Source organism: Daldinia vernicosa, assembly GCF_022497035.1.
Source record: "Daldinia vernicosa strain CBS 139.73 unplaced genomic scaffold F5Y00scaffold_46, whole genome shotgun sequence".
Taxonomy (NCBI): domain Eukaryota; kingdom Fungi; phylum Ascomycota; class Sordariomycetes; order Xylariales; family Hypoxylaceae; genus Daldinia; species Daldinia vernicosa.
In genome coordinates, this window is record NW_025953962.1 from 194,384 (window position 1) to 220,237 (window position 25,854).

Here is a 25,854-nt window from a genome sequence, read left to right on the forward strand (position 1 = left end):
AGCATCGTGAAGGTCAGGATCTAACAGAGGTAGGATTGTGGGAGGAGTGTCACTAGCTTATAAGTTCTGGGATGACTGTTCTATATCGATCATATTTTAAGTGAGCAAGAACTATTTAGTTCCTTATTCTAAGTAGCCTAGATCGAATATAAAGGGGGTAGCAACTTGATAATAGAGAAAGGCCGTACTAGCACTACTCACAATTCGACTAGAGCTGATCGTTTAGGGGTAAGGACCTTTGACGAGTATACTGAAGCTAAAACACGCGAAAAGCAGATTAGGCATATTGATAAAAACATACAACGAATATATTCATGACCAAAGTTTAACTATGAAAATAAAGATTGAACGTATTGTCGTAAACACCCGTAGCGTTGAGGATATGATATGTAGGTACATAATCTTGAGATGTCTTGTAGGAAGTCTACCTCTAAAAGATTGATGTTAGGTACCTAGGTACCTCTACGAAGGCCAGACCCCCACTATGTACGTACCGAAAGCTAAAAGCTAGGACCACTTTTGGCCAAAAGGCAAAACCCCAGAAAAAGATATCAAAGGGAAATTCTTGTATCAAGACATCCCACTACAAACTCCCACTACAGGCACGAGTCGCAAGATGCCTCCACGAATACCCCTTGGGTTGGCAGCCCGGTGCTGCAAGGCCTCAATTGAGCAGCCGAGTAATTCATCGCTCGTAGGATTGTTCAATGCGCTCTCAATTCAATCTCGTAGCGCCTCCATTCTTGCGAACCTATCCGACAACCCAGGTGCCTATCAGAAACGTATTCGTGTTGGTCGCGGTCCCTCCTCTGGAAAGGGCAAAACGTCTGGAAGGGGTCATAAGGGTCAAAAGCAGCATGGAAAGGTCAAGCCGTGGTTCCAGGGTGGTCAAACACCTTTGGTAGTTCAGAGGGGAAAGCTTGGATTCGAGAACCTGTATAGCCGAATAGCCTTGCTACCCTTTCAATTGGCATCGGAAACTAACTATTTAATAGGCGAGCACCCGTTATGTCTGAAGTCAACCTAAACAAGCTACAAGACTGGATCGACGCCGGCCGTATCGATGCTACGCAGCGGATCACGCCAAAAGAGTTAATACAATCTAATCTTGTCGGAACGATTAAGGATGGGATCAAGTTATTAGCAAGGGGAGCAGATTCGCTGAAGCAGCCGATCGATATCGTTGTTTCTCGCGCATCGGCGGCGGCCATTGATGCAGTAGAAAAAGCGGGAGGAAAGATCATGACGCGATACTATACTAAGGAAGCTATAAAGCGGTTGGTGCTGGGCAAGAGTTTTCACACCGATAAGCCCTTACCTACCGGTCCAGAGCATGTACAGCCGGTCCTAGAGGAGGTCCGCCAGAGGGGGTTTTCCTACAGATTGCCGGATCCGACAGCTCGTTGGGATATCGAATATTATCGTGACCCTGCGCACCGAGGATATCTGAGCCACACGTTGAAGCCCGGCGAGTCGCCAAGTTTGTACTTTAGAGTCCCGCCGTCGCAGATTCTCAAGCGGCAGAAGAAGGAGAAGGGAACTACGCAGGAAGACACAAAACTGTGGGACAAGCTATAAGAATATACTTGTCGAATCTGCAGAATGTACTATATTATGTATTGCGTCTGCAGGTATATACACCTATTGCTGGGAACATCTACGGATCTACCCACTTACACTTGTTATGTCAACCCATCTAAATGGAGATATGATGTGCCTTCAGTTTGGTGGTTGCAGCAGGGGGTCGCTTGAGTCTTTCAAGTGTTGAACCTTAGTACTAGGTGGTATTATCAATATTTGCATAAGTACCTAACGATACGGTAAATATTTCAATTGCCCAAGTGCCCTATTCATTATGCAAGTAAATTACTTTACATAGGCACAAAATGCACATGTATCAAATACATTAATGTCAGTGTAATTGGCGATGTTGCAGATGTACCTACATGTAAGTATGCATGGTTGAACCAAGTCCGGTGGTGCAGTTGATATATGCAAGTATATATGCAATGTATTCAGCTCCGCACTTGCCAGCGTCGATCCATTGCGTCCCACCTTGTCCCACCTGTACTTCCCTGGCGTTTCAGCGCAGGCATAACCCGTACAGCCGTTATGTAGTTAAGCTCTTAACTTATGGAAGGCAGCACGGGCGTGTATACAGTATGATACAATACTTTTTGTTCAGCTTTTTGTAACACTCAATCCCCAAACCTTTCCTTCTTCTCTATACTTTTAAAGTACGTGCATAATCCTTGCGCCTTCATCCGTATTTTCTAGCTTTGCCCCCTGCATTGCATCCTTAATCGACTGCTGGTTTGTTCAGCTTAGCCTTAACTATTAGGTATACCTCTATTACGACATTCCGTTCCTTCCACCACACGAGCTCATCACCGTTGTCGATTCCGCCGATCGCCTTACCTTCGATTCTAAATAGCGACAAAAACAGCTTGTCAAACCGGGGCCATGTCTCTCTTTGGTACCTCCCCTCCAAACGAAACCCCGTCTTCCGGTAATCCAAGCATGGGGCGATCTCGAACGTCCTTGTTCGACGACGACGGACCTACGACTCGGTCGACTTCGGATAGTCTCTTCAACGATGACGACTTCGGCAGCGGTAGAGCTTCGCCTTGGGATATGCCGACCCCTAGGAAACAACAATCGCGTGCCGACCTTCTTCGGAGACTCCTCGACGGTGTCGATGTACCAGATAGCTACATCGAGGCATTCGACAAGGCTGTACAGGAGGATGGAAGCGCCGGCAAGGTCACATCGTCAGGCGTCGCTAAGACGCTTGCCGCAGCTAAGTTAGGTGCCGACGATCAAGCGCAAATAATGGGGATACTTGCGCCGGCTGGTAGCCTCGATACGATCGGTCGCAATGAGTTTAACGTGTTAATGGCTCTTATCGGCCTCGCGCAAGAAGGTGAATCTATAAGTTTAGACGGCGTTGATGAGCGAAGACGTAGTAAGTGTTTTCACATAATATTTCTTTTCTTTTCTTTTATACTTTCACACTTTTCGTATCCCTTAGAAATCAACTTTTGATATATTTGTCGCCGCGTTTTCGTTCATTTGGCGAATCGCATTTGGCGTCCAATGGGCTAGCCGGTCTTATCGTATCTTCGCTGCTGCACTGCTGCGCTGCGCTGCCCTGTGCATCATCTTGCGGGGATATTTACGTTATTCGCCAAGAAATTACATCCTACTAAATCATACCAACCTATTGCAGACTTGCCGCAAGCCCAATTATCATCAGTGTCGGCCAAGAAATCCATCTTTCCAGATACTGCAGAACTTGCAGCAAAACCACCCCAGCAACCCGATAATCTGCCTATCCCCTTCAGTTCGCAATCCCGAGAGAGAAAATCATCCATGGACGGCCCCGAAGACGACCCGTGGAATTCAGCCGAAGTCCACAAACACCATAACCACGGAGAGTCACCCAAGACCAACGGTGCTAACCATGCTACTCCGCTGAATGGTAATGGTTACGGAAATTCCGATACCCCTAATATGCACCCTCGCACGACCTCCAATTTCACCACCTCTACAATGGCTTCAGCCGGCGGCGTTCGCTCTCAATCTGTTGGCGGCTCCGTATCTTCGAATCCAGGTGGCTGGGGATATTACGACGGAAATAACGCCGGAGGCCTCGGCGAAGCATCCTCCCATAATCCGACAAATCCTTTTGGAATTCCGGGCGATAGAGAAGGTCGCGATCCGGGTCCTAACGCAACAATTGGCCATTCTAGGACCATTAGTGGTGGTCGGTCTGGCATTGCAGTTGACGAGAACATCACGGTTTCGCTGATGCCGGAAAAGGAGGGCGTGTTCTTATTCCAACACCACAATTACGAGGTCACGAGTTCACGACGCGGCAGCAAAGTTATTCGCAGATATAGCGATTTCGTATGGTTACTCGATTGCTTGCATAAGAGATATCCATTTCGAGCATTGCCTCTACTTCCACCAAAGAGAGTCGCAGTCAATGGCAACCACCTTTCCAACGACGGCGCATTTATCGAGAAGCGAAGACGTGGCCTGGCCAGGTTCCTGAACACACTAGTCCGGCATCCTGTCTTGGGCCAGGAGCAACTTGTTATAATGTTCTTGACTGTCCCAACGGTATGAGTTGAACGAAACAAGCATTCTTACATTCGAAGCTAACGAGCCGCAGGAACTTACAGTATGGCGCAAACAAGCAGCAATCTCGGTGGTTGATGAATTCGCCGGCCGGTCGCTACCGCCTGGTCTTGAAGAATCCCTGCCGCCCTCGTTGGAGGACCTTTTCGAGCGCACTAGACAGGGTATTAAACGGTCCGCCGAATTGTACATCTCGACTTGTAACATCATGGACCGTCTTGTGAAGCGGAGCGAGGGTGTGGCAGCTGATCACGGCCGCTTGGCTATGTCTCTTACGTCCCTCACCGAAGCAAGCTCGGATACTTACGCTACTGATACTAACGACGTGCCTCTTTTGAATGACGGCCTGGTTGCTATGAGCCGACACTTACAAACCACCCAAAGCTTAATGGAGGATGAAAGCAAGGCGTGGGATGCAGGTGTGTTGGAAGACCTGAAGAGGCAGCGCGACGCACTCGTCAGTATTAGGGAACTATTCGATCGAAGGGAAAGGCTAGACAAAGACAACATCCCATATTTAGAACGGAGGATCAAGAATAATGAGACGAAGCTCGCAGGTTTACGAACCAGGCCAGACGTCAAGCCGGGAGAGATTGAGAAGGTGGTCGAGGCCATTATAAAGGTTCGTACCTACTTAATATTCGTCACCGGCACGCAAAGTTGCTAACACTTAATGCAGGATAAGGAGTCTATCGTTAACCAGCACAATCGTTCTATATTTGTGAGAGAGTGCCTGCGTGACGAACTTATCAACTTCCAGCACACACAGTTCCACGTCAGCCGGTGGAACCAAGACTGGGCACAGGAGCGTGTCAAGTATTCGGAGATGCTGGCTGACAATTGGCGTCGTCTGCTCGACGAGCTCGAGGGTATGCCCCTTGGCGACTAGAACTCTCGGCGAGGAACGACCAAGGGCAAGACTACTATTAAAGTACGGATCAGCGGAGAAACCAGTGGAGCAGCAACGAGATATCGACGAGTAATAGTCGCATCTTGAGGGCTGAGATATTAATGGTTGCATAATGCTAGACTGCATACCTTTGGGCTTGTGGGGTGCATTGCCCCTTATTGGAGTTGGTGAGATAGCATGCTGTACTCGTTTTTCTTTCTAGTTTCTACAAGGGGATTGGAGCATATTGAGGAGGAAGTCGCAGTTATCACACGATACCCCTTCATTCGTTTCCATTACACATTATTAGTAATTTGTCTGTATGAGAGCTGCCTAGTTACAATGTCCTTGTAACTTGATAGGTGTGGTTGGAACGAGTAGAAGATCTGGTGAAGTGAGAATGGAAATAATACCCGATTAAGACTGAGGCTGGTAACATGGTACGCGATTGTGAATTTAGAACTTTAGGTTGGTAAATTGCTTACCTACCTACATAATCTAACCTAGTAACTGTGTTTACGCCTCTGTGTCAAGCAGTGATCCACTCTTTGTCTGGTCACTCTGGTCACCTATTGGAGGCACTTGCCTCTTACCTCTTGCCTCTTTTAACAAATATTAGGTGATGGGTGATGCCCAAAGTTGTCTTCGTTGCTTCCAGCTTAATATGGTAGTACGTACCTCCTAGCCTAAGGACCAACCCCACCACAAATCCCTACGCCAACAACCAAACAACTCTGAGACCCTTCAGCTTTAACTGTGCATCCATTGTTTCCACTCTCCCATCTGTTCTAGGCCGACACAATCAGACAGCACTCGAGTCTCAGATAATAATAAAAAACAGTTCTTAAAAATACGTCCTCGTCGAAACATCTTTTCGGTGTTTATTCATCGATTAACTACTCTTATTCGTACTCCCCGCCGAGTTATAACAACCCCTCCTCCGCATTCCAACCGCCGAAGCTTCCCCCCCACTACCGAACTACTTAGAACCAACAAAGCGGTCGCGACGTGCGCTTTTTATATGCGGAACAAACGACCGACATACCGTAGCCAGATATATTTCACCCTCTAGTACCGAGGGACAAGGCTCCGAGTCCTCGTCTACCAGATTATCTACCAATATACCCGTCGTCTCCCCATAAATCACCCACTGATAGGTGATACAATCGACGCGATGCCACCGCTATCCTCCGTCCAGAAAGCGGCGGTAGCTAGCTTCGTCTCGATAACCGGGGCTTCAGACAAGACCGCCACTAGAGTACGGTTTTCTCTCTTTATTTCTCCGCCTATGCTTCTTCGATAGCTCTATATCCGTGATGATCACGACGGCCGAACCACTCCGTCCCATTCCTTCGTTGTCGCCCAAACTCCCACCAATATATTCGGTCTGGGGGCGGTCTCGTGCTAACCAATCTTCCTCTATAGTATCTTAAGAACACGGGATACAAGTTGAACGAGGCCATTGATGCGTGAGTGGTTTTCATCTTTCTACTATTCCTTCCTCTTATAGGTGTTCCATACGGGTTACTTAATACTCTCTGGTACCCTGGGCGTACCGTCGGTGTTATGCGTATATTTTTCATGGGACGGCAGCAAGTTCGTGATGCTGTAGCACCAAATGTGGAAAGCAACCGAAATGTGGTCTCACAACCTTTTGTGCGTCCGTTCGGAATTTGTGTCAAGATTTGCGACGTTGCGAATCGCTCGTTGCTGGTTATCCCTCGATAACGTTGAAGTAATCTTGGTCGATCAGATCATCATGCTGTCACATGTCATGTATAGTGTAGATCATGTCGAAACTATCTTGTCTTGCCTTATATTGTTTAACTGCTAGGCCTGTCTCTGTTCAGTCGCTAGTCGCACATCTTGTGAACCTCTCTTGGGCGTATATGATATTCATTCAGAACTTATTCTTACTAACTATTCACCCTCTAGGTTCTTCCAGGGGAGTTCTAGCGCATCGTCTGCGACCAAGGAATCGCAACTTACGAAGCTATTTGACAGCCTCAGGAGTGCGCTTAACTATGTTTATCTAAGAGATGAAGCTGCTAACAGAAGACAGATACCGAGGAGGACCCGAAAGATGCACTCGGTGCGGATTCATCCATGGCCTATCTGACTTCTATCGGCGTCGATCTCGAAGGGGCGTCACTCTTTCTTGCTATGGAACTCGTCCAGGCTCCTACTATAGGCGAAATCACCCGGACAGGCTTCATAAATGGCTGGAAAGCCAACCCGGCGTAAGTCTTCACTTAGTACTCCCCTTAAGCAGATCCATATCTGCGAACCGTCTCATAGATTGTTTACCGTCGTTGAACGGTGTATCTATGCAATTTATCACGAACTTACCTGGAATTTAATCAAATAAATCCAATGATATACCCATCCATCGGTTAGCACGGGGAAACTAACTGATAAAAGGGCCGAGGCCAAGATCGAAGGCCAGAAGCAATACTTCAAGCGCCTTGCCGACTCACTAAGCAAGGATCGAGACCTATTTCGTAAGGTCTACCGGTACGCTTTCGTCGTCGGTAGAGAAGGAGACCAGCGGGCGCTCTCACTGGACAACGCGATCTTGTACTGGGAGCTGCTTTTCAAGAAGCCGGGTATGCTATGGATTGGAGAGACTACGGGCACCGATTGGTTGGCTGAGTGGATTGCGTTTCTGCGAGAGAATTGGACACGGTCAGTTAGTCGCGATATGTGGAATCAGACTTTTGAATTCGCACTGAAGAGCATGGCGGACGAAGCACTAAGCTTCTGGAGCGAGGATGGAGCTTGGCCAGGCGTCATTGACGACTTTGTGGCCTGGTACAAACGCAAGTCGTCGGAGATGGACGTCGATGCTTGATCAGCTGTTCCCGAACCAATCGAGGTAGCCAATCTGGTATTCGTACTATGGGGCGGATATCGACGTGGAGAATAGTAGGGAGGGGTATCGGGGTGCGAGTGTTTACGAACACGCTTCGAGAAGCTCGTCCAGTACGAAAAGTGAGACGATATAGTAGGAGATATCACTTCAGCGCTACGGAATAAGGGAATTAGCTTTGCTTTGCTTTGCATTAAATCGACGTCACCCTCGGTCACATAGCAAGATATGCTAGGGAAAGGGAGGGATCAATAAATAATTAAGATACCTATTATGAATATTCTCAAAGAATGTTAAAGCGTAGTACTGTCTACTTATAGGGGTTTCTTTTCAGTGCCATATACTGTTTTTCCGACAGCATGTCCGCCGTCAGGGGCTGACGTGAGAATAAGGGCGAGATAATGTACGGTGATGAAACGCGTTGCATCCGTCTTGCTTTCTTGTTAGAAAAGTGCTGGAGGTTACCAAGGCTTACATAGCTATATATCATATTCGGCAGTATAACTCAGAGTTATCTGGTGTATGAGCCACAACAGCTAGTTAACGGTTGCACATATCCAAATTCGCACGTGTGAAAAGCTACAACGCTGTCTTTACCATGTCTGTATTTATAGTTCTGGTATATATACCTTGCATGTGCCTCATATCATGTCATATGTATGCAGCAAGCAAGCGAATCCGCAGCTTAATCAACCATTCATATCATCCAGGCCCCTAAGTTGCGTCATCGTTGCTATCCCTCGGCTACCTGATATAGGAGCTCTCTTTTGCCGCTGCTCTGATACTAACCATTGCGCTCGTGCACATGGTTATGGGAATAACGTATCGATCCTCCTCCAAATGCAGGAAGACAGAAGGCCAGGTAAAGCGAGCAGGTGTACTATACATATACAGCACCACTCACTCCCGTACCCTGCAGCCAAACTCGTAACCAGACTCCGAGACGAGACCTAAGCCTCGTCTCATCTCTTCTCATCTCATATCCCTTAGCTCATAAACCTAGCTCGACCACTCGGGCCCGCCGAATCGGCTCATGGTAGTTAGTTTCCCGTCGCCGAGCTTGACGGAGGCGTGGCGGATCATGCGGGGGTCGAGGGCCAACATGTTGCGCACGGCCTGCTGGGTGCCGACGCTGGCGTCGAAGCGCATGGCGAAGTAGTGGCCCGAGTGGTGGCGCATCTGGTGCACGCTGGTGGCCTTGGGCAGCAGGAAGACGCCCCAGTTGGCGATGCCGCGGATTACGCCTTTTTGTTGGAGGATTAGTTGGCCGGCTGTTAGGACGATTCTGTTTGGGTGGGAGAGTTGCAGTTAGTAAGTAAGCTGTGTTTCGCTTAGGTCGAGGCTGAGATTTGAAACTGATATGGTAGAATGGCAAGGACGTACTCTTTTACCTCGGCGAGGTTGCCGGGTCGGACCTATATTAAGTGTCAGTAAATATTCTTCCATATCAACAGCAGCAGCAGCAGCAGCAGCAGCAGTAGAAAAAGAGAACCCACGATTCCAATTAGCTCGTACAGCATCTTGTCGTCGGCTGCCTGCTCACATGGAGCGCACGAGAATGTTATGTTATTCGGTCGTCTATTATATGAACCTGGTAGGATTCCAGTATCCAGTATCCAGTATCTCGAATTTGACGGCAGAGTTGCGAGTTGCGAATTGCGAGTTGCGAATCGCGATACGCCAATCGATAGCGAATTTTAGTGGGGTGCAGATTAGGTTTGATAAGATATTCCGGGATGACTAATAATCCACAGTAGACCTATGAATTATAGTCCATGATTCTTGCTCCAATAGTACTTAACTTCTTTTTAATCGCTAAGAGACGAAGGCTTGAAGAAAAAGAAGCAACACGCTATGGCGCATAATGCACACTACCACTAAAGATTCCCGGCCGTTCAACCTAAAACCAATCCCTTTGACTAATAACAAGTTCGACGATAACGTCAAACTTATCCCTTTAAAACATGCCCTTTCCCGCCGAGTAAGGCCTATGGATCAACATCGCCGATAAATCGAAATGTAAGCCCCTTTACTTTCTTGCCGTGAAGCTGAAATTCACACCGGACCACGTCGTACTTGTCGGTCTCGTATAGCTGGAGGCATTCCTCCTGCTCCTGGTTCTTCACAAGGAATGCTTGGCCTCGTACTGTTTTGCCGCTCGGCGCGTCGACCAACGCCTTGTATTTTCCACCCCATGTCTTCAAAACACCGCCTACCACGCTCGCAGGGCAGTACGACGGATCGATACCCAACAACCGCTTCAAGACCGACGGGTCCGCAAGGGTCCCGTAGAAGAAGTACCACACCGGGTATTGGTTCTGTGCCGGAACCAGCTTCGGGTCGTCGTTGGAGCAGAGGCGGTGCTGAGGCATAGTTGTGTCGATGCCGAGAGTCGGATATGCCGATTTTGTGGACAAGTCCTTTTCTGCCCTCGAGTACCGGATGAATGTGGGTTGAAATCTTGACCCCTGGCTGGCGAGGAACTCGCCAAGTTTTTCCTTAGTGTGTACGTCAACTTTGCAAAATACTGTGTGTTCGCCCGAGTCATCTGTGCCTCTGTGCTCTTGAGGTGCTATGTCAAGGCCAGCGGCTGATTGCACTCGGATTACAGTATCGAGAGGTCCTTCGAGCTTAAGAAGATAGACCGACGGTTTGGTCTTGCTAGTAATCTTTCGGGGCCTCGAGTTGGACGTAAGGGACGTCATGAGGCTATGGGAGTGCTCGTAGGCCTCCTTGTTGTAACCTTCCGCCTCTTTCTCGGCGCGCACAATGTCCCAATGAGAGTCCGTGATAGGGACACGAGATAAATCTGCCCTGTGCTCTTGGATTTTCTGTATAGCTTGGACATGTGTGTAACCAAATAGCGACTGCCATCTCTTGATATCGTCACTATCTCTATCTCGTCTAGTTGTTGTGGTTGTTGGATAGCAACCTGAGCCATCGACTCGAGCTCATCTAGGAAATCCATTGCTATAAATAGTTAGTACATGTCGGATACTACTAGAGGTTCGATAAGAGAGTTGGTGATAATACCTGTTGCGACTTAGGTATGGTCTTACGAACGTGTGATGGGCAGTACTTGATTGATATATGGGATGTTAGAAGGACCTCTCACAGAGGAGGGCGAGGTTGTTTATATATTCTCCCAGCTGCCTTCCAGAGATCCCCAACATATTAGACTTACGTTTACGCATTTCATAGCTTAGAGGCTAACGCCACGAATCGAAGTCTATTCATAGGAAACAAACACCATAGTATCTGAGCGTACAAGCTTAATCGATACGCATGGCCGTCTCTGATAACCTATCGCTCAGCTATGTGCAGGGCTGGAACTATCATGCTTGTCTGGCAAGCCAACCGAGTTTTGACTCCGAACTCTTCACTTACAATATGGAGCTGTGATGATATTGAAATTGTTGGTCCTAGGTATTATACGATCATAAGATACGAGCATCCTAGTTCGTAACCTTTTGAGGTTCTAGAAAGCTAAACATTAACAGGTTCCAGTTAAAATCTATCGCCCTGGTCTAAGAGCTAAAGATGCTCATCCGCTTGGATTATCATCTGCTTGAATATTTTAAGATTTTCGAGGAGAGTTCCTAACACCGCATTCGTCATCCTTTTCTACTAATACCGTATCACCTACCTGCTAAGCTAAAATTTGGATAGTGGCCTATATATTAAGTTCAGGTGGCTTACTACTGTATTTATAGCGGCATTAGCCACTATAGCTTAACTACCTAAATACCGTGCGGTCTTTTTTTTTTTTAACCTACACGTGGTTTGCCAAGACTAGATGTGCAAGACTTTTGGCCCGGACCTTCGTATTGTACATAATATAGCGTACCTACATAGGTAGTGCATAGGTAGGTAGGTACCTAGCAGAGCCCGCTTCCTCCCGGCTTGGCCTACGGTCGATATGCATGTACCTAGGTTAGCAGCATAGCGCAGAAAATAAAATCAGGGTCGCCGGTCAGGCCGCCCTTCCTGCCTTCAAATCCATCCATCTCCATTTTGGGGGCCGCACCCACGCGCTCCTTTTCTCGCAAAGTTGCCACGAGGGTACATGGACGGATCTGCCGCTACTGTATGTATGTATGTGTGGCCTACGCATTACAGATTTCACAGGGATTGCCCACGCCTTGTACATATGCCAGAACGTCGGGAACGTGTGGGGCTTTTCTTTTTCTTTTCCCCTATCGAGTTTATTGTATTGTACACTATTGCATCGCATCGCATCGCATCCTAATGCCACCAACGTCGCTACCCCTTACTTCTTACGTCCTGCACCTACGCATCCGCATCCTTCACAGTCTATCTTTTCGAATCAGGAACGATTTATCAAGCAAAAAAAGCTATTTTTATATATATTACTGCTTTTGTTTTCATATTAATGTTCTCGCCTTCACAAGTCAAGGAATATGCAACAGCAAGTAGTTCGGTACAAGTATACAGAAAAGCCAATGGGGGCTATAAAAAAACAACACGACGCAGAGTCCATTTGCCTATGCCCTTTTCGCCGTATCTCCTGGCCTGGGCGGCCTATCTATGCAGTACATACGTGGGTAGTGTACACACTCGTCATTAGAGGGTGGAAAAAAAAAACAAAAAGGGGGAGGAAAAGACCAAAAACAAAGGAGAATGCAGATACGCATCCAAGTGGGCGAGATCAGGCCCAAATATCCGCACAAAAATACAGGGTCGAGTAGGTAGTATAAGCGTGAATAGTACACTGGAAGGGTGTGTTGCCACTAAACTCATTCTCTTATGTCCTTTTCTCTCTCTCTCACTTTCTCACTTCCTCTTAATACTTTGAGATCAGATCTCGTTATTAGCCAACTCGCCTTAATTTGACGAGGCGCGCGCGTTCCACACCTTATCCACACCCTTTTGTCCATCCCTTCGTCCGGTCGATTTTCCCGCCCTGCCAAGTTCATCCATGCTGATGCCGCGAGGAGATTGAAAACAAGAAAGGACTGAAAAACAAAAGTACTGAAAACAATAAACAACGAAAAAAAAATACAAACAAGTCATGCTGCTGCCAAAACGAGAAAAGCCTCCAGTTTCCTTGCGGTGGTCCTGTATTAAATTCCTTCGCGTTGTCAACATGTGATGCCGACGTCCGTAGAATGCCTCAAGACCAAATCTATACACGTAAAAAGAAAAGATATCGACGAAGGGCTTGGAATAGAGACAATATGAGAGCAATCGAATGCGTCTATGTATCTGAATCCTCGTTCGGCAGCGTCTTGGACTCCATCGTATCCCACGAGTTCTCGAGTTGTGCACTACAAATGGGCTGTTAGCGATCGATAGTCCTTAGGTATATACCAATTAGCATTGTCATCGTGTCGAGTTGCTTACCCGGTGCCCTTTGCGAGCTTGATGCCCTTTCTCTTAGCGAATGCCAAAAATCGCCTCTTGGTTCGCTCCCTCTTGAAGTAGGCTAAGACGCAGCCGCGCTTCTCGTCGGAGACGGATACTAGCACCTTTTGGCTGTCTGGTGCGTACTGGATCTCCTTGATCTCTTCTACCGCCAGGTCGAAGTTGATCGGCTTTTGGTAGAACCCCCACGTCACCTTGGGATGGACGTCTCGCAGCACCTGATGTTCGAACAATCCCTTCTCCGGCTTCCAAGTCCAGTATTGGGTGACTTCGGTGCTCGTGGTCAAGTCGTGAGTCTTGATCTGGTAGACGCGCCAGTCCATATGCATGATTCGCCCCGCAGAAAAAGAATCCGTCGACGTCCAGCCGCTGTATTCCAGGTCGTCCTCTTCAGCTTCCGGCTTGGGGGGTGGTGGCGGAGGCAGAGGCGCCGGTTCTAGGCGCTGACGCTTTTGTAAGCGCGGCGTCACAGGCTCCAATACTTCCTGCGGCTGCTCGGATCCCTTCTGCATGTCTTCGACGCTAGGCGTGTCATCCGGATCGACCTGTCCAATCGATCGGCGAGCCTTGCGTCGCACCGAACCCGCCGACTCCTGTTTAATCTTCTTGGCCGCTGCCTTTTCTGGATCCCTCTCTTTGAGCTTGTAACCTGAAGGTCGTCCGATGTTGCCGAAGCCGTGCTTTTCTCTCAAAAGCTTTAGGCTGGCATCGTGGTACAGATCGTGGGTCGTCTTAGATAAGTTGAACTTGTCCCCCTGCGCCTCTGCGATGTCGTACATTCGTTGCCGTAGCCATTCGAGAGGAGTCATATCGAGGTCGAATTTCTTCAGCTCTTCGTGTACGTTCACTAGGCGGAACATGGTATCGTAGTTGATGAACGTCTTGTAGAACTTGTTCATCATATCCTTGCCCACAAACTGGTACGGGTGCCACTCTCCATCTCTAAGGAAATTAACAACAGACTGGCCTCGGTTAACTTGGCGGTTGGCAAGGAAAACCGTGTGGCGTATAGACTGAGGTTCTCTTCTAAGCTGATCCAGCTTCTCTTTCCATTTGTCCAGCTGTGGTTGCATGATGGCTTCCAACGGCTCCCACTCGGGGTCCCAATACGGGTGGTCCTTATCGATCCGTTCTAGAGGGATGCCGGCATACATCGGAGGCTCTGTCATAACTTTTCCATCATCCCGAAGCACCAACCTTTCGCGGGTGATTTCTTGGCCTTCGATAGGCGCCGGCGTCGATCTTTCCGTCGGGGTTACTGAACCCTTAGCACTTGGCAACGATCTTCGACCAGACGAGGGTTTTGTTTGAACCTCGCTGGAAAGCTCAGGGATGGCTAGAACAACATTATTAGTAAGACCAGCAAAAGTAATATCCGAAGGGAAACTTACGCGGTCTACCGCTCGGCGAACGGGCCGCTGCTGGAAGGCTAGGTAGGCTGTGTCGCTGCTTAGGCTTCAGAGGCCTGTCCTTTGCCCGATTAATGAGATAATTTTCGGGGGTATCTGCATTAGTCTCTGTAGTCGCACCATTCGAGGCCAGGCTTGGTCGACCGCGGGTATTGCTGCTACGTAGAGGCATAGACCTGCCATTGAGCGAGTCGGATTCTTCCACAGGATTGTGGTAGACGCTACTTAGAAGGTTGCCAGGGTCTGCTGGAGGTTCTTCCTCTTCTTCACGACGGCCGCGGCGCCGCGAACCATTGATGCTAGTCCAACCAGCAGCGCCATTAGCCAGCGGTTGCATATCACGACTGGGCTGACGACGGGTCCCGTTACTGCTCTTAGGTCGTACGTTCTCCTTAGACGCCGCATCTTCGCGATTACGAGCAAAGAATAATTCTTGCGCTTGATCTTCTGCTTTGCGCCGAGACGCAAGACGAGCTTCGTTGTCGTCGAATTCGTTGGCCAGTCGCTCCTGCTGCTTTTCGTGATGCTCAATGTCGCCTTCAATAGCCTGTAACTCGTCCTGAAGCTGAGACTTTCTGTCGTACAGCTGGATAAGCTGTGCTCTTAGTTGGTCCGCAAGGACACGATACTCCTGCTGAATTCTCATATCCTCTTTCTCTCGCGCGCTTCTGGTGCTTTCCCGATGATTCTTCTCTGCTTCATCCCAGTCCTCCGGATGTGTTGCAAAAGATTCCTTCTTAGCAGACATGGTGGCGACTTGACGCGCATCCACCCTATCACCAGCAGAGCTTTCACTTGCTATGTAACATGTGTTAGCAGATCTGAGAATATTAAGTCGTCAGCGATCTTATGCGATCCGCATGCGCTAATAAATTCTTCGCGTCGTCAGATACGAGATAAGACAGGGTAGGTATAGGGCGATAGGTAAGTGCTGTTGGCGATATTGTTGGCGATAGTGTGATGGTGGATTATAAGTGCAAGGGTGGTGAAGTGTGATGATGCATTTAAGGTTCAATCATCATATGAATTTCCAGCATAAACTCAAATGCAGGTCGGTGATGACGAAGGAAAAGAGAAGAAGGGAAGGAAATAAATAAAAAATAATACGAAGGTAAGGTGCGTATAATATGGTATGGTAATGGTAATGGGTATACTAGTTGTGGGGACGCGGATCGCATTGTGATATATAGATGGATAGAATATAATAGACAGGGGTACGATGGGGCAGACAGTTAAAAGGGAGAGATACACTAGATAGGTACTTACCAGTAGAGACGGTACTCTCTTATGACTAGAGCGTATGTCCAATGTCCAATGCTTACAAGGTCGTCGACTAAGTTGATTGACTCATGGAAGAATAAGTATTGTCGCGTCGTGTTGCTTTGCCTATTCTCGTCTGCGCGTGTTCATGCTCTAGACAACCAGCGAACCTTGTCTGGGAAAATAAAGAAATAATTGTAGCAATACCTTTGGTAGGTATTATGTGCGCGTGTGGAAGTAGATGGGTAAAGGAGCCTAGAGGAGAAATGTTTGTCAGACCTAACGTGTAATGTTATTGGTAATGTTATTGATGAGTATGAGAAGTAGCGTATTATTATTATTAGCGTGACGTGTAGAGGAAGACGGGTTGCACGAGAGACGAGAGAGGTAACTTAATGTTGGTTACCTAAGGGGGTTTTGGTTGCCATCTGTGAGGATTTCTATCTAGTTGCTCGGGAAAAATCAACCTACGACAGCTGTCATCGAAATCATCGAATAGGAGGGGTAGTGGGACTAGGTGACGCGGAGGAATAGTAGAAAAAAAATATGGAATAATACGTACGTGTATGAATGTATGTATATGTGTATGTGTTTGTGTATATGTATATGTATATGTACGTATATACATATGGATAGGTATGGATATGTGTAAGATGGGTAGGCACACTATCCTATTAATGATGATGTACCTGAGGTAATAGGTAAGGATGATAGACGATGCACTAGACGGTAGACGGTAGACGATGGTGGGCTTGAGACGCCAAATAAAGAAGAGGCAAAAAATGATATGCAGGAAGTGAACGTGACTGATATTGATATACGTGTTCGATGAGATATAATAAAATACTTGCCTATAGAAGCACCCGTAAGATGGAGAATTAGATTAGGAAATTATTGATGACCGGCCTCAAAAGTGACTAATCGAATCAATCATCAAAGCCGCTTCCCTCTCTCCATGCCTCCCTTTCTTGTATCGTGGATAATTCCGTCGATATGCCAGGTTTAGGAACACTTGCCCTCTTCACGCTCGCAGTTGGGAAATTATTCTTTTCTCGAAAAAGGGTCAGCAAGTAACACCAACTTTAATAGTCTATCCTATTTAGGGATGTAATGTAGAGATGGACAGGAACAAGGCTGGTGCAAAAAACACGATAACACTAGTGCAAGCATACTATGTAACTATGTTTAGACACCAAGGCAAGGTACAATACCTCAAGTATCTCCAGGGTATCTTGGACGGGACGTGGGTGAGCAATTGGAGAAATAGTATAGGATAGACAAAAAGGCTATAGTGGTAGAGTAAACAGTAAACGAGGAAAAAGGGAATATAAAAAGCGAGTATTCCATTTTACCTACTTTAAACGAGTAATGAGTTATACCGAACCTGACCGATCAATAATAGTGGGCGGTGGATATGGATCGATCGTTAGTACCGAAGAAAAAAAAAGGGTGATTCTGTTTAATTAGGAAGTCGTGTGGCAGACGAATCGAATAGTCTTATTAGTTACCCGATCCAATCCAATAGTTGGAGTTGGGTGCAGTCGATCTCTCCAAGTATGGATCCCGTTTCGACAAGGCCTGTCGATGCGGCTCCCATTTAACAGGGTCCCGGCAATGTAGGAACTTGCCTGGGTGGAATGACGGAGGTTTTTTTTTTTTTTTTCTTAGTTTTCTTTAGTTTTCGTGGGTGATGTTTTGTTAGTCGCGACGATGCCTCGCTGTTTTCTTCTTCCTTCTCTGTAAGTCGTCGAGACGTATATATCTCTCGTAGTAGTCGTCGTATTGCGCTGCTGCGCCGTGTTGGAACTCGCGTTTTAAATAATGACGATGACGACGATGTTGGCTTAATATGCTGGTCTATTGTATGCCGGCCTGCTGATGCGCGTTGGGGAACGCGCCGGAGCGATGGGTCTGGCGATGGGTCTGTAGATGGGGCTTAGCAGGGTTGTGGCCAAGTGAGGTACGGTAGCTGGGAGAAAGCAACGAGGAAGAAAATCAACAAGTAGTCGGATGCGCAATCATATAGGGAGGCATGGGGGTTATGCTATCCGCTATCTGCTATCCACTAACACTGATGACTATATTGTACATGTAAACGCCAAGATTTCTAATATTTGTTTAGACTGGCTACATAGTATCTAGGACTCGGGTGTAAGTGGTGGGCGTGTGCAGGCGATTGACTCGAGGGAGGACAAAAAATCCTGAAAGGAACGCGGAAAGGGTTGATTGGGAATAGAATTGGAGGGGGAAATATAAATGCAGCAGTAAGTTTGCACTCCCTAGTTAGAAGGTTTTCTTGTCAGGTTGGATGTTGGTAATAGGTGGTATGTATGTAAGTTGGTGGTAGTGCAATACATCCTCTATTGCCTATAATGTATATCTATTAATGTATATCTACCTTGCTATAAGTAGCTGGGTACACGTATACCTTGAGGTCATTTATCCCTTATGAGCTACATGTATGTTGTATGGTCCGACGTTTTAAACATGAAAGATTCTCGTGATTTTAATCTTCTAACCCTATTTCAGGTTACTGTGTTGCAAAGCATCGCTAAAAGATAATCCCTCTTAATCTCTTAATCATGGCAAACATTTTTAGCAGCAATGAGACCAGGGATGTCATCTATTACTTTTCTTCTCCGTTTACAACTCTTTCGACTTATTAATCAATCAAAAAATCTTTTCTTTTTTTTGCCTTCTTGGGGAAGTACATACATTACGTACCTATAGGTAAGGGGAAATGCGATAGGCGGCAACGCGCCAATACCACCGACTTATTATTGGCGCGGTATTACACTACTTTCCTCTGGCGTTTTAGGTAGAAGCTCACCCGCTCACCCATGCATTATTAGCATTATTAGCATTATTAGACTCGGGGCCGCGGGAGTGCATAGGAAACCTAGGAACCTTGGAACATTTAAACAAACAACCTCCCCACGCGCCGGCCGCAAGATGTATGTATTGTACATAAGGTAAAGGTGTAAGTAAGGTAATGTCCACGAGTATTAGGTAGTATATGCTATGTTAGGTACTCCGTCGAGTATATGTATACGCACGCATACATACATCGCATATTAATCATAATCTATATTATACACATATGTGGATGCATTGGTGCGTATGTACCTATATGCAGGTACCTACCTACATATATAGCCATGTACATGCCTCATACTACCCTCATACTCATACATACTACCTTGCCCACCAGCCGAGGTTGAGTTAGGCAGGTTATGGTATACCTGCTACTACTATACGAGCTACTAACAAACCACGAGCTACGGGGCTACGTATACGGTTCGTATACTTGCTACGATCTGGCGAATAGATTGATGCGTAAATTTTGGTAAATTAGTGCCTACCTTCGTGCACTATTATAAGTGACTTTGACTAAAGAAGCCTTGCTAGTCTACATATAAGACAGGGACTATCGTATCGTCATATCATGTCATCCATCCAAGGCCTCACGTTGGCTTGGTCAAATTGGAGATAGGTAGTCAGACCTGGGTTGACTATATGCATGATTTTTAGAAAAGGGTTGGAAGGGTTGGGTGAGCACTAGGTATTAATGTATTGTATTATCGAATTTTGACATGCTTATTGGCGCCTCTTACACAAGTACGTGCAATCCCGTTAGCACGGAGTACATGCGTCTCGTGGGACAGCACGATATGTTGCAATTGGTAGTTGAGGTAGGACGAAGAAGGAATTTATTAATGCTTCTTCTCAATGGTTTTTTCCTTCCTCTTTTTCTCTCATCTCGTCTTTAACCTACTAGGTAGGTACCTAGGTTAGTATGTATGGCTACGGAGATTTTGGGCAAGGGGTGGGTTACTTTTCCATCTTATCATGTTTAATAGTACCTATTTAATAGTCGGTCCAATATTAATACGCCGTCGCGTTATGCACCCGGTTTTTTAGGGGGTGTAGTATACTAAGCCGATTCGTAGCCGGTACATCCAACATTCTCCTCCTATAGTTTACCAATATAAGCTGGTCGAATGTTAAATTACGCTGGCCATCGCTGTTCTAGGCGGCGGCCTCATAACGTTTTGATTACCCGATCATTATAGATACACTACATAACTTATACTTCGTATATATTTTCTTTTCTATCCCTTTCTCCTCCCCTCGGGCTTAGACTTACAAAGCTGCAAAGCCACAATATCGCATGAAGGAGTAGGCATAATCCATCCATTCATACCACACATTAGATATAATACATGTTACATACACGTATACAACACGCAATACTAATGCACCTTTTCATAAGGAGGATTTGGAGCGAGGGAGGATGTGCTCGCTGAGAGTTGCATAGAATGATATAAATAGAGGCGTAGTCTTACGAGTACCAATAACAGGTAGTGTAGCGTAATACCAAAGTTGCAGTACAATACTAAAAGCTGAAGCTGAAGCTGGTATCATCTATTCATTCGGTCATGGTCATTGCATACTCCGTACCTCCCGTATCCGATCTAATCTATCAGACTTGGCGTTCCTATTTGTTCTTATTACTACTATGTACAATTAGAGCAAATAGAGGCATTCATCTTCATTTTCAATCTCCAGTAGCCAGTAGCCTAACTTAGCCCGTTACATACGTGTACAATTTACATATTAGTTACTCGATTGGGCAGGATTATACCACTACCCCTGCTAGGCCGTGTTAAGGGGATTCCGCTATCCGAGGTTTCACGAACAACCTAGATACGTACAGGTACCTAACCTTACATACGGATTCCGGCGTATATACGTTACCTAGGCTAGGTACTTCTGAATATATTTCCATTCGTAGTATTCAATCCGAATGGTCTAATCTTGAACATTCTATGTATCGAAAAGCATATAATATTATCCACCTTCCCATGTCTCATTTTCATCAATGCCATCAAGGATATACGTAAGGTATAAATGATAAATAAACAGGCATAACCCAAGTACGGACAGATAGGTTTATACCCGACGTCATACGTTCGAAACGTCACGAGTAACAAGTCGAAATTCTATCGTGAACCGTATTATGCAAGCTCTAATCGGCAAGGGAACTAAAAAACCACATGCAAGAATCACAACATATGCATGACCCATGTAGTTGCTGCAAAGTTAATCGATTTCTATACAGCCCTCGGCAATATACAATTCTACAGCCGCCACCTTCTCCTATGCAGCCATAACTCCGTCCCGACTTTTGCGTCATAAACCACCATCACCTGTAACACGATCACCAGTAGTTAGGCTTGACGTAGTCAGCGAAGGTCTTAGGCTCCTCGTAGCCGTGGTGATCGTGTCCGTGTCCGTGGCCGTCATCCTGAGGTCCGACATATTCCATCTTGTAGACACTGCCGCACTCAGGGCATCGCTCGATGGGTCGCTGACGGGACATCTATATGCGCATTAGTTAGACTATTCTTGGGATTATATTACCAGCGGGGAAAGCTGTGGTTTTTAATCCTGATATGGGATTCAAATCTAGGAAGACGTACGCCGAGCCAGGTGACAATGTGGGAGTCGGCGGGATAGCCAGTGCAGCCAGCGTACTGCTCGTCACCGGCAGACCTGACTGGGATAGGGTTGTCTAGGGTTCCTAAGGTGCACCGTTAGCCCAAATTTCCATTCTCGTAGTTATCTAGTTAATAATCCCATACCTTTTCGCGAGGCATCGAGAGGTCGCATGTCGAAGATATCCACGCCCTCCATCTTTCCAAGAATTTCCAATCGCTCCAGACCTGTGGCCTGCTCGAGATCGGTAGGGACGGTACCGGGGGCGGCACCGGGTCCGATTAGGTCATCCTCTGACTGGATTTCTATAATTGCATAATGCCCAAGTCAACAAAGCTTCCCCACCATACCGAATAGCTCAATTGAGGCTGGATAAGCCATACCGTGGAAAGTCTTTATCTTCTGACCGGTGCTAGTACGAAGCTCGACATTCTTCGCCTCTCCTGTCTTCGCATCTCCTGAAAGTACATAGTCAGTTATGTTGATGGTGACGGTCGCATCGTACGATGCACGTTCGGGCGCAATTCGGCGAAGGTATTCTTACGGCGGATGGCCGAGACTGCAAAACTTCGTCTGGCAACGGGAGACACAACGGCGCGGCGTGCCACGGCTACGGCGGAGCGTTGCAAAAACATGGCGTCGGCAATTGGAGGTCAAGGGGTGTTGGTGGTGTTGGTGGGTTGAGGTCGAGATCGGTGACGTTTTGTTAATTGTGAAAGGTTGTTTAGAAAAAGAGGGATTTGCGAGTGGTGAGTGGTCTGATTTGAGGATTGCTTCCGAAGCTTGGAATTGCTGAATTGCTTGCCCCGGGCGCCCGAAAATGCCAAGGATCCATCCCCATTCGGGAGCTTAGGCGAGCTAAAACCCCACTCTGCAGCCTCTGCTTGTCGTTTAGTCATCTACAAATGTGATCACATGATTTGATTACTCATATTCATCGTGCAGCAGTCGAAGATAAAGTTTCCAGCAGTACTACCAGTATTACATGAGCAGATGAGGGAGGTACATAGGAGGTAGTTACTAAGATTCCAGGTCTCGTGCTGACCATCTTTTTTTTCTTTCCTTTTCACTTTACAATCAGATTTCCAACATGCCGAAGCCTTGTCACATTATATGCCTAAACGTCTGAGCTGTCTCTACATATGCGTGAGCACATATTTATGCGTAACATGTCTGAGTTGGTGGGTTGTTCATACTTAATCATTGCAGCCTTTCATATGCCATTTGCCTCTCATCTCAAGTCATATGCCCTCTACTGGACCAAGTCTAGACCATCGGCTATCGCCGTAATCAAGAATTGCATCCTCGGTATCACGTCTACATATAGCAACCACGATGTTATAAGGCACGTCCATACGAAGAAGAAGAGAGACATGCATTTAGTATACTACATACTACATACTATGTACTATACACATTATACAGGTACATATTGAGGTCTCCTGACTTTTTATTACTGCCTAATCTCGTCTATTCAGAACATGGGTATTCGACGTGGCGCACGATATAGCTACTTCATGCGCGTCAGTCCTTAACGGTAACGTGCCAAGAGACATCGTCCTTTTGACTACCTGGGTACCTATGTCGGCAAGCCCTATAAAGTAGCAGAGATACTAACAGTACCAATAACAGCATTAATAACACTATGTTCAGCGAGCGGGATGATTCGTCTACCACATCGCAAACGGGTGTTGAGAGTTCACCGTTCGCATGTCATCTAAACCTCTAACATATCCCCTATATTCACGACTTAAACTAACAGTCCAGATAACGCTCAGAGCAATAAGATCCACGTACGGTACCCTATAACAATTGGCTCCCATATGCCTATGTACGATGCAAGCAGGTACAACTAGATGCAACCACAAGCCGAGTCTCTTGCCTGTCTAGGAATCCAACCATGCGAGAGCCCAATATTCTGCGCTCTAATTCGCTTGAGCCCGTCCATCGTTCCTCAACTTGAAAGCCTCGCACACTGTAAGTTTTTGCCCCTTAGTCGTGTACTTAAATTCAACATCACCACACTTGCCAGCCCTAGCCTCTTCCTCGGTGATCCACAAGAATGCCTGATGCTCGTTGGGATCCAACTTGACGTCGTGCTGTTCCACCTCGGTCAAAAAGGAGTATTTACACATGCATCGGTTACCCCGGTAGGGGATAGGAAGACCTTCGCCGACGAGGCTGATGATGGACTTGGCGCGTAGCCCACTCTCCTCCCATAGCTCGCGCGCCACGGCATGCAACACAGACTCGTCTTCATAGTCGCAAGCTCCTCCCGGTATCTCCCACAGCAGCGGGAACGAGTCATGTGCTGCTCTCTGCACGATGAGTAATTTTCCGTCGTCGTTGAAGACAACGGCACCGACAGCTATCGAGTTAAACTGTGGGTGTTCTTGTAGATATGCCTTCAACGGGAACCTAAAGGCGACCAGGGAGTCTGACGAGGTAAAGGGAGTAGGCGCAGGTGGCGCAACCCCCGAGAATGCTTTTATGTCGCCCATTTGTGGTAATGTATGGTATGGTATGGTATGGTATGTATAGTCGAATAGAGTAAGCATAGGACTGTTCTTTTCAGTTGCCCAGTGGTTGGAGAGAATTTCGCTAGCCCAGAGTCGACGTTAGAGGTGGGACTGCTTTGATTATATAGCCTCCGGGAATCGGCCTCAGTCAGGGTTGATACCTCTATATGTCTCTTCTCCGATCGTGAATAAAGAGAAAAAATGACTTGTCGAAATCGAACTCTAGGCCATTCCTTTACACGTCTCTTCCTTATAAGACGGCTGAGGCTGAATAGGCCAAGGACAAAAACCTGAAGCCTGAATCCATAATAGCACTAGTTAACATGATAAAGCTAAAGCTATCATAATATCCACCGGGCCGTTTCAGGTAACTATTATTTAAAGTCCATATGATGGTCTATTTGTCGGAATAGACTCGTCGCTGTCAGCAAGTCCAGGGGGTATTGTAAGTGATAATTGAGAACCTTGCATGCTTCCATTCCTAGATAGACTAGCGTTGCGTATGCGTATGCGTAACCTTTATTCAATATTAAAAATTCTCGGAGATGTGATAGACGTACCTAAAATGCGCGGAGATGCTAGGAGCCTGACAAGGCAGAGTGGCAGAATAAGTGAGTTTGTTAGGTGTTAGCGGATATCAGGGTGCATTCCCCAACCCCGGAGCTTTACTCGATTTAGCAGATGCTAGTTAACAGATGCTGGTAACTGGTAACAGATATGAAGCTGAGCAGCATGTGTAATAATTGACCTGCCTATTCCCAATATTCTGTAAGAACTATTGTCTTTAGCACTGGTCGCAATAGGTATGAGGTAAGATATTGTACTACCTTAGGTACATAATATTAATATTTTTTTTATAGAATAGGGTGCTCAAACGTTGTTGAAGAACGCTCACTTTCGCATATTGTGCAATTAAGCCATATATCCCCGGTCTATATATACGGCTATAAGCATTATAAGTCAGATACCCCTGAACTTTACCCTTAGACTTCTTGAAGCCTGCCGATTTAATACCACGCCACCATGAGTGAGTAATACCTACTAGGTAAGTTACCTATAAGGCCGTAATTAAATATCTAATACTATATGCCTAGAAGGCAGCAGTGTATACGCGCCCACCTAAGAGTAGTCCCAACCAGCTAGGTTGAGTGAGAACCTGAGATACTGTTCAGGATACGACACTGCTGCATTACTAGGCAGTTAAATATATGCTTCTTACGCAATTCATCGAAGCTATCCGGACCGTCAGCTTCGGACTAACGTACCAAAGCAGTAGATGATAATTAGAGGGAAGTGGTAAGTCTATTCGAGTAATCTTCCTCCCTCCCTAAGACGCGGAGAAGATGAGAAAGAGGTTGATAAGAGACATAAGGAAGTTTCTAGACTACCAGCCTAGATGGAGTACCGTTGGGAAGAAGTACTATCACTAAAAGGTAAAGATAATGAGACACTGTCCCTCAGCTGCGTGGTAATTTACAAAGTTTCGACCTCTGATGGGATTGCCAACGCAAAGTAACACATGTCAAGCTAGTGGGCAATGCCGACACCAGAGAACCTTCTATTCCATGTTGCTCTTCGGCCTTGAGTAATAGAAGAAGGGGACTTGATCAACTTCCCTAGCAGCGACTGCGATAAACACTACGTACGTTTGATATCCGATATATAAGGAATATACTCACATGCAAAGCGTTGCGCAATTAGTGATAAACAACGTTAGTAGCTAAGATGCGGAATGCGGCGGTACAGCCAGCCATAAGCTTCGGGCCGGTCTACATTATTATCGTCTGTAGTCCGCGCACCGAAAGAGAGCAAGGAGTCTTACTGACCAATGAACAAGGAATCGGGAGACCTGAAAAGGCCGCGTTCGGGAAGGAGATGCGG

General features: G+C 46.7%; 11 protein-coding genes across 11 annotated transcripts; 5 read left to right on the top strand and 6 right to left on the bottom strand.

The window, feature by feature from the left end:
* The first annotated feature begins 571 nt into the window (after positions 1–571).
* F5Y00DRAFT_244446 (ribosomal protein L15) lies at positions 572–1,880 on the top strand. Its single transcript, XM_048008829.1, has 2 exons — positions 572–936; positions 996–1,880. The coding sequence occupies exons 1-2, from the start codon at positions 617–619 to the stop codon at positions 1,576–1,578; spliced, it is 903 nt and encodes a 300-aa protein (XP_047862183.1). The 5' UTR covers positions 572–616; the 3' UTR covers positions 1,579–1,880.
* A 172-nt stretch (positions 1,881–2,052) lies between these two features.
* On the top strand, positions 2,053–5,546 carry F5Y00DRAFT_244450 (uncharacterized protein). Its single transcript, XM_048008830.1, has 4 exons — positions 2,053–2,965; positions 3,230–4,125; positions 4,178–4,765; positions 4,823–5,546. Exons 1-4 carry the CDS (start codon positions 2,464–2,466, stop codon positions 5,030–5,032), a joined length of 2,196 nt encoding a protein of 731 aa, XP_047862184.1. The 5' UTR covers positions 2,053–2,463; the 3' UTR covers positions 5,033–5,546.
* On the top strand, positions 5,547–8,236 carry F5Y00DRAFT_244454 (DUF298-domain-containing protein). Its single transcript, XM_048008831.1, has 5 exons — positions 5,547–6,290; positions 6,458–6,501; positions 6,968–7,044; positions 7,095–7,272; positions 7,454–8,236. Exons 1-5 carry the CDS (start codon positions 6,207–6,209, stop codon positions 7,881–7,883), a joined length of 813 nt encoding a protein of 270 aa, XP_047862185.1. The 5' UTR covers positions 5,547–6,206; the 3' UTR covers positions 7,884–8,236.
* Positions 8,237–8,489: 253 nt separating this feature from the next.
* F5Y00DRAFT_244456 (ribosomal protein S6) lies at positions 8,490–9,563 on the bottom strand. Its single transcript, XM_048008832.1, has 3 exons — positions 9,398–9,563; positions 9,285–9,316; positions 8,490–9,186 (listed from the first exon to the last, which is right to left on the bottom strand). Exons 1-3 carry the CDS (start codon positions 9,419–9,421, stop codon positions 8,901–8,903), a joined length of 342 nt encoding a protein of 113 aa, XP_047862186.1. The 5' UTR covers positions 9,422–9,563; the 3' UTR covers positions 8,490–8,900.
* A 139-nt stretch (positions 9,564–9,702) lies between these two features.
* Positions 9,703–10,869, bottom strand: F5Y00DRAFT_272202 (uncharacterized protein; the record flags this gene model as incomplete). Its single annotated transcript, XM_048012933.1, has 2 exons — positions 9,703–10,796; positions 10,847–10,869. The coding sequence occupies 2 exons, from the start codon at positions 10,867–10,869 to the stop codon at positions 9,890–9,892; spliced, it is 930 nt and encodes a 309-aa protein (XP_047862187.1). The 3' UTR covers positions 9,703–9,889.
* A 1,039-nt stretch (positions 10,870–11,908) lies between these two features.
* F5Y00DRAFT_148507 (uncharacterized protein) lies at positions 11,909–12,542 on the top strand. The gene has a single exon (XM_048004481.1). The coding sequence runs from the start codon at positions 11,991–11,993 to the stop codon at positions 12,336–12,338; it is 348 nt and encodes a 115-aa protein (XP_047862188.1). The 5' UTR covers positions 11,909–11,990; the 3' UTR covers positions 12,339–12,542.
* A 577-nt stretch (positions 12,543–13,119) lies between these two features.
* Positions 13,120–15,443, bottom strand: F5Y00DRAFT_264801 (uncharacterized protein; the record flags this gene model as incomplete). Its single annotated transcript, XM_048011709.1, has 3 exons — positions 13,120–13,189; positions 13,266–14,622; positions 14,678–15,443. The coding sequence occupies 3 exons, from the start codon at positions 15,441–15,443 to the stop codon at positions 13,120–13,122; spliced, it is 2,193 nt and encodes a 730-aa protein (XP_047862189.1).
* A 4,665-nt stretch (positions 15,444–20,108) lies between these two features.
* F5Y00DRAFT_244474 (uncharacterized protein) lies at positions 20,109–20,600 on the bottom strand. Its single transcript, XM_048008833.1, has one exon. It carries the CDS (start codon positions 20,378–20,380, stop codon positions 20,222–20,224), a length of 159 nt encoding a protein of 52 aa, XP_047862190.1. The 5' UTR covers positions 20,381–20,600; the 3' UTR covers positions 20,109–20,221.
* Positions 20,601–21,017: 417 nt separating this feature from the next.
* On the bottom strand, positions 21,018–22,342 carry F5Y00DRAFT_148559 (COX5B-domain-containing protein). Its single transcript, XM_048004482.1, has 5 exons — positions 21,999–22,342; positions 21,838–21,912; positions 21,601–21,759; positions 21,439–21,539; positions 21,018–21,338 (listed from the first exon to the last, which is right to left on the bottom strand). Exons 1-5 carry the CDS (start codon positions 22,087–22,089, stop codon positions 21,177–21,179), a joined length of 588 nt encoding a protein of 195 aa, XP_047862191.1. The 5' UTR covers positions 22,090–22,342; the 3' UTR covers positions 21,018–21,176.
* An 81-nt stretch (positions 22,343–22,423) lies between these two features.
* On the top strand, positions 22,424–23,345 carry F5Y00DRAFT_148640 (uncharacterized protein). Its single transcript, XM_048004483.1, has 2 exons — positions 22,424–22,879; positions 23,222–23,345. The coding sequence occupies exons 1-2, from the start codon at positions 22,597–22,599 to the stop codon at positions 23,308–23,310; spliced, it is 372 nt and encodes a 123-aa protein (XP_047862192.1). The 5' UTR covers positions 22,424–22,596; the 3' UTR covers positions 23,311–23,345.
* A 34-nt stretch (positions 23,346–23,379) lies between these two features.
* On the bottom strand, positions 23,380–23,955 carry F5Y00DRAFT_264803 (NUDIX hydrolase domain-like protein; the record flags this gene model as incomplete). Its single annotated transcript, XM_048011710.1, has 1 exon — positions 23,380–23,955. One exon carries the CDS (start codon positions 23,953–23,955, stop codon positions 23,380–23,382), a length of 576 nt encoding a protein of 191 aa, XP_047862193.1.
* Positions 23,956–25,854: the final 1,899 nt, after the last annotated feature.

Excerpts from the sequence above, each read along its gene's own strand:
- F5Y00DRAFT_244446 (XM_048008829.1), top strand. The coding sequence starts at position 617 with ATGCCTCCACGAATACCCCTTGGGTTGGCAGCCCGGTGCTGCAAGGCC. Across the intron at positions 937-995 it reads AAGCTTGGATTCGAGAACCT|GCGAGCACCCGTTATGTCTG; the intron begins GTATAGCCGAAT and ends ACTATTTAATAG.
- F5Y00DRAFT_244450 (XM_048008830.1), top strand. The coding sequence starts at position 2,464 with ATGTCTCTCTTTGGTACCTCCCCTCCAAACGAAACCCCGTCTTCCGGT. Across the intron at positions 2,966-3,229 it reads CGTTGATGAGCGAAGACGTA|ACTTGCCGCAAGCCCAATTA; the intron begins GTAAGTGTTTTC and ends AACCTATTGCAG. Across the intron at positions 4,126-4,177 it reads TGTTCTTGACTGTCCCAACG|GAACTTACAGTATGGCGCAA; the intron begins GTATGAGTTGAA and ends AACGAGCCGCAG.
- F5Y00DRAFT_244454 (XM_048008831.1), top strand. The coding sequence starts at position 6,207 with ATGCCACCGCTATCCTCCGTCCAGAAAGCGGCGGTAGCTAGCTTCGTC. Across the intron at positions 6,291-6,457 it reads CAGACAAGACCGCCACTAGA|TATCTTAAGAACACGGGATA; the intron begins GTACGGTTTTCT and ends CTTCCTCTATAG. Across the intron at positions 7,273-7,453 it reads GGCTGGAAAGCCAACCCGGC|GGCCGAGGCCAAGATCGAAG; the intron begins GTAAGTCTTCAC and ends AACTGATAAAAG.
- F5Y00DRAFT_244456 (XM_048008832.1), bottom strand. The coding sequence starts at position 9,421 with ATGCTGTACGAGCTAATTGGAATC. Across the intron at positions 9,317-9,397 it reads TGTACGAGCTAATTGGAATC|GTCCGACCCGGCAACCTCGC; the intron begins GTGGGTTCTCTT and ends CACTTAATATAG. Across the intron at positions 9,187-9,284 it reads AACCTCGCCGAGGTAAAAGA|AATCGTCCTAACAGCCGGCC; the intron begins GTACGTCCTTGC and ends CCACCCAAACAG.
- F5Y00DRAFT_148507 (XM_048004481.1), top strand. The coding sequence starts at position 11,991 with ATGTATGTATGTGTGGCCTACGCATTACAGATTTCACAGGGATTGCCC.
- F5Y00DRAFT_244474 (XM_048008833.1), bottom strand. The coding sequence starts at position 20,380 with ATGATACCAGCTTCAGCTTCAGCTTTTAGTATTGTACTGCAACTTTGG.
- F5Y00DRAFT_148559 (XM_048004482.1), bottom strand. The coding sequence starts at position 22,089 with ATGTTTTTGCAACGCTCCGCCGTAGCCGTGGCACGCCGCGCCGTTGTG. Across the intron at positions 21,913-21,998 it reads TGCAGTCTCGGCCATCCGCC|GAGATGCGAAGACAGGAGAG; the intron begins GTAAGAATACCT and ends ATGTACTTTCAG. Across the intron at positions 21,760-21,837 it reads GAAGATAAAGACTTTCCACG|AAATCCAGTCAGAGGATGAC; the intron begins GTATGGCTTATC and ends ATGCAATTATAG.
- F5Y00DRAFT_148640 (XM_048004483.1), top strand. The coding sequence starts at position 22,597 with ATGCGTGAGCACATATTTATGCGTAACATGTCTGAGTTGGTGGGTTGT. Across the intron at positions 22,880-23,221 it reads GTACTATACACATTATACAG|ATAACGCTCAGAGCAATAAG; the intron begins GTACATATTGAG and ends CTAACAGTCCAG.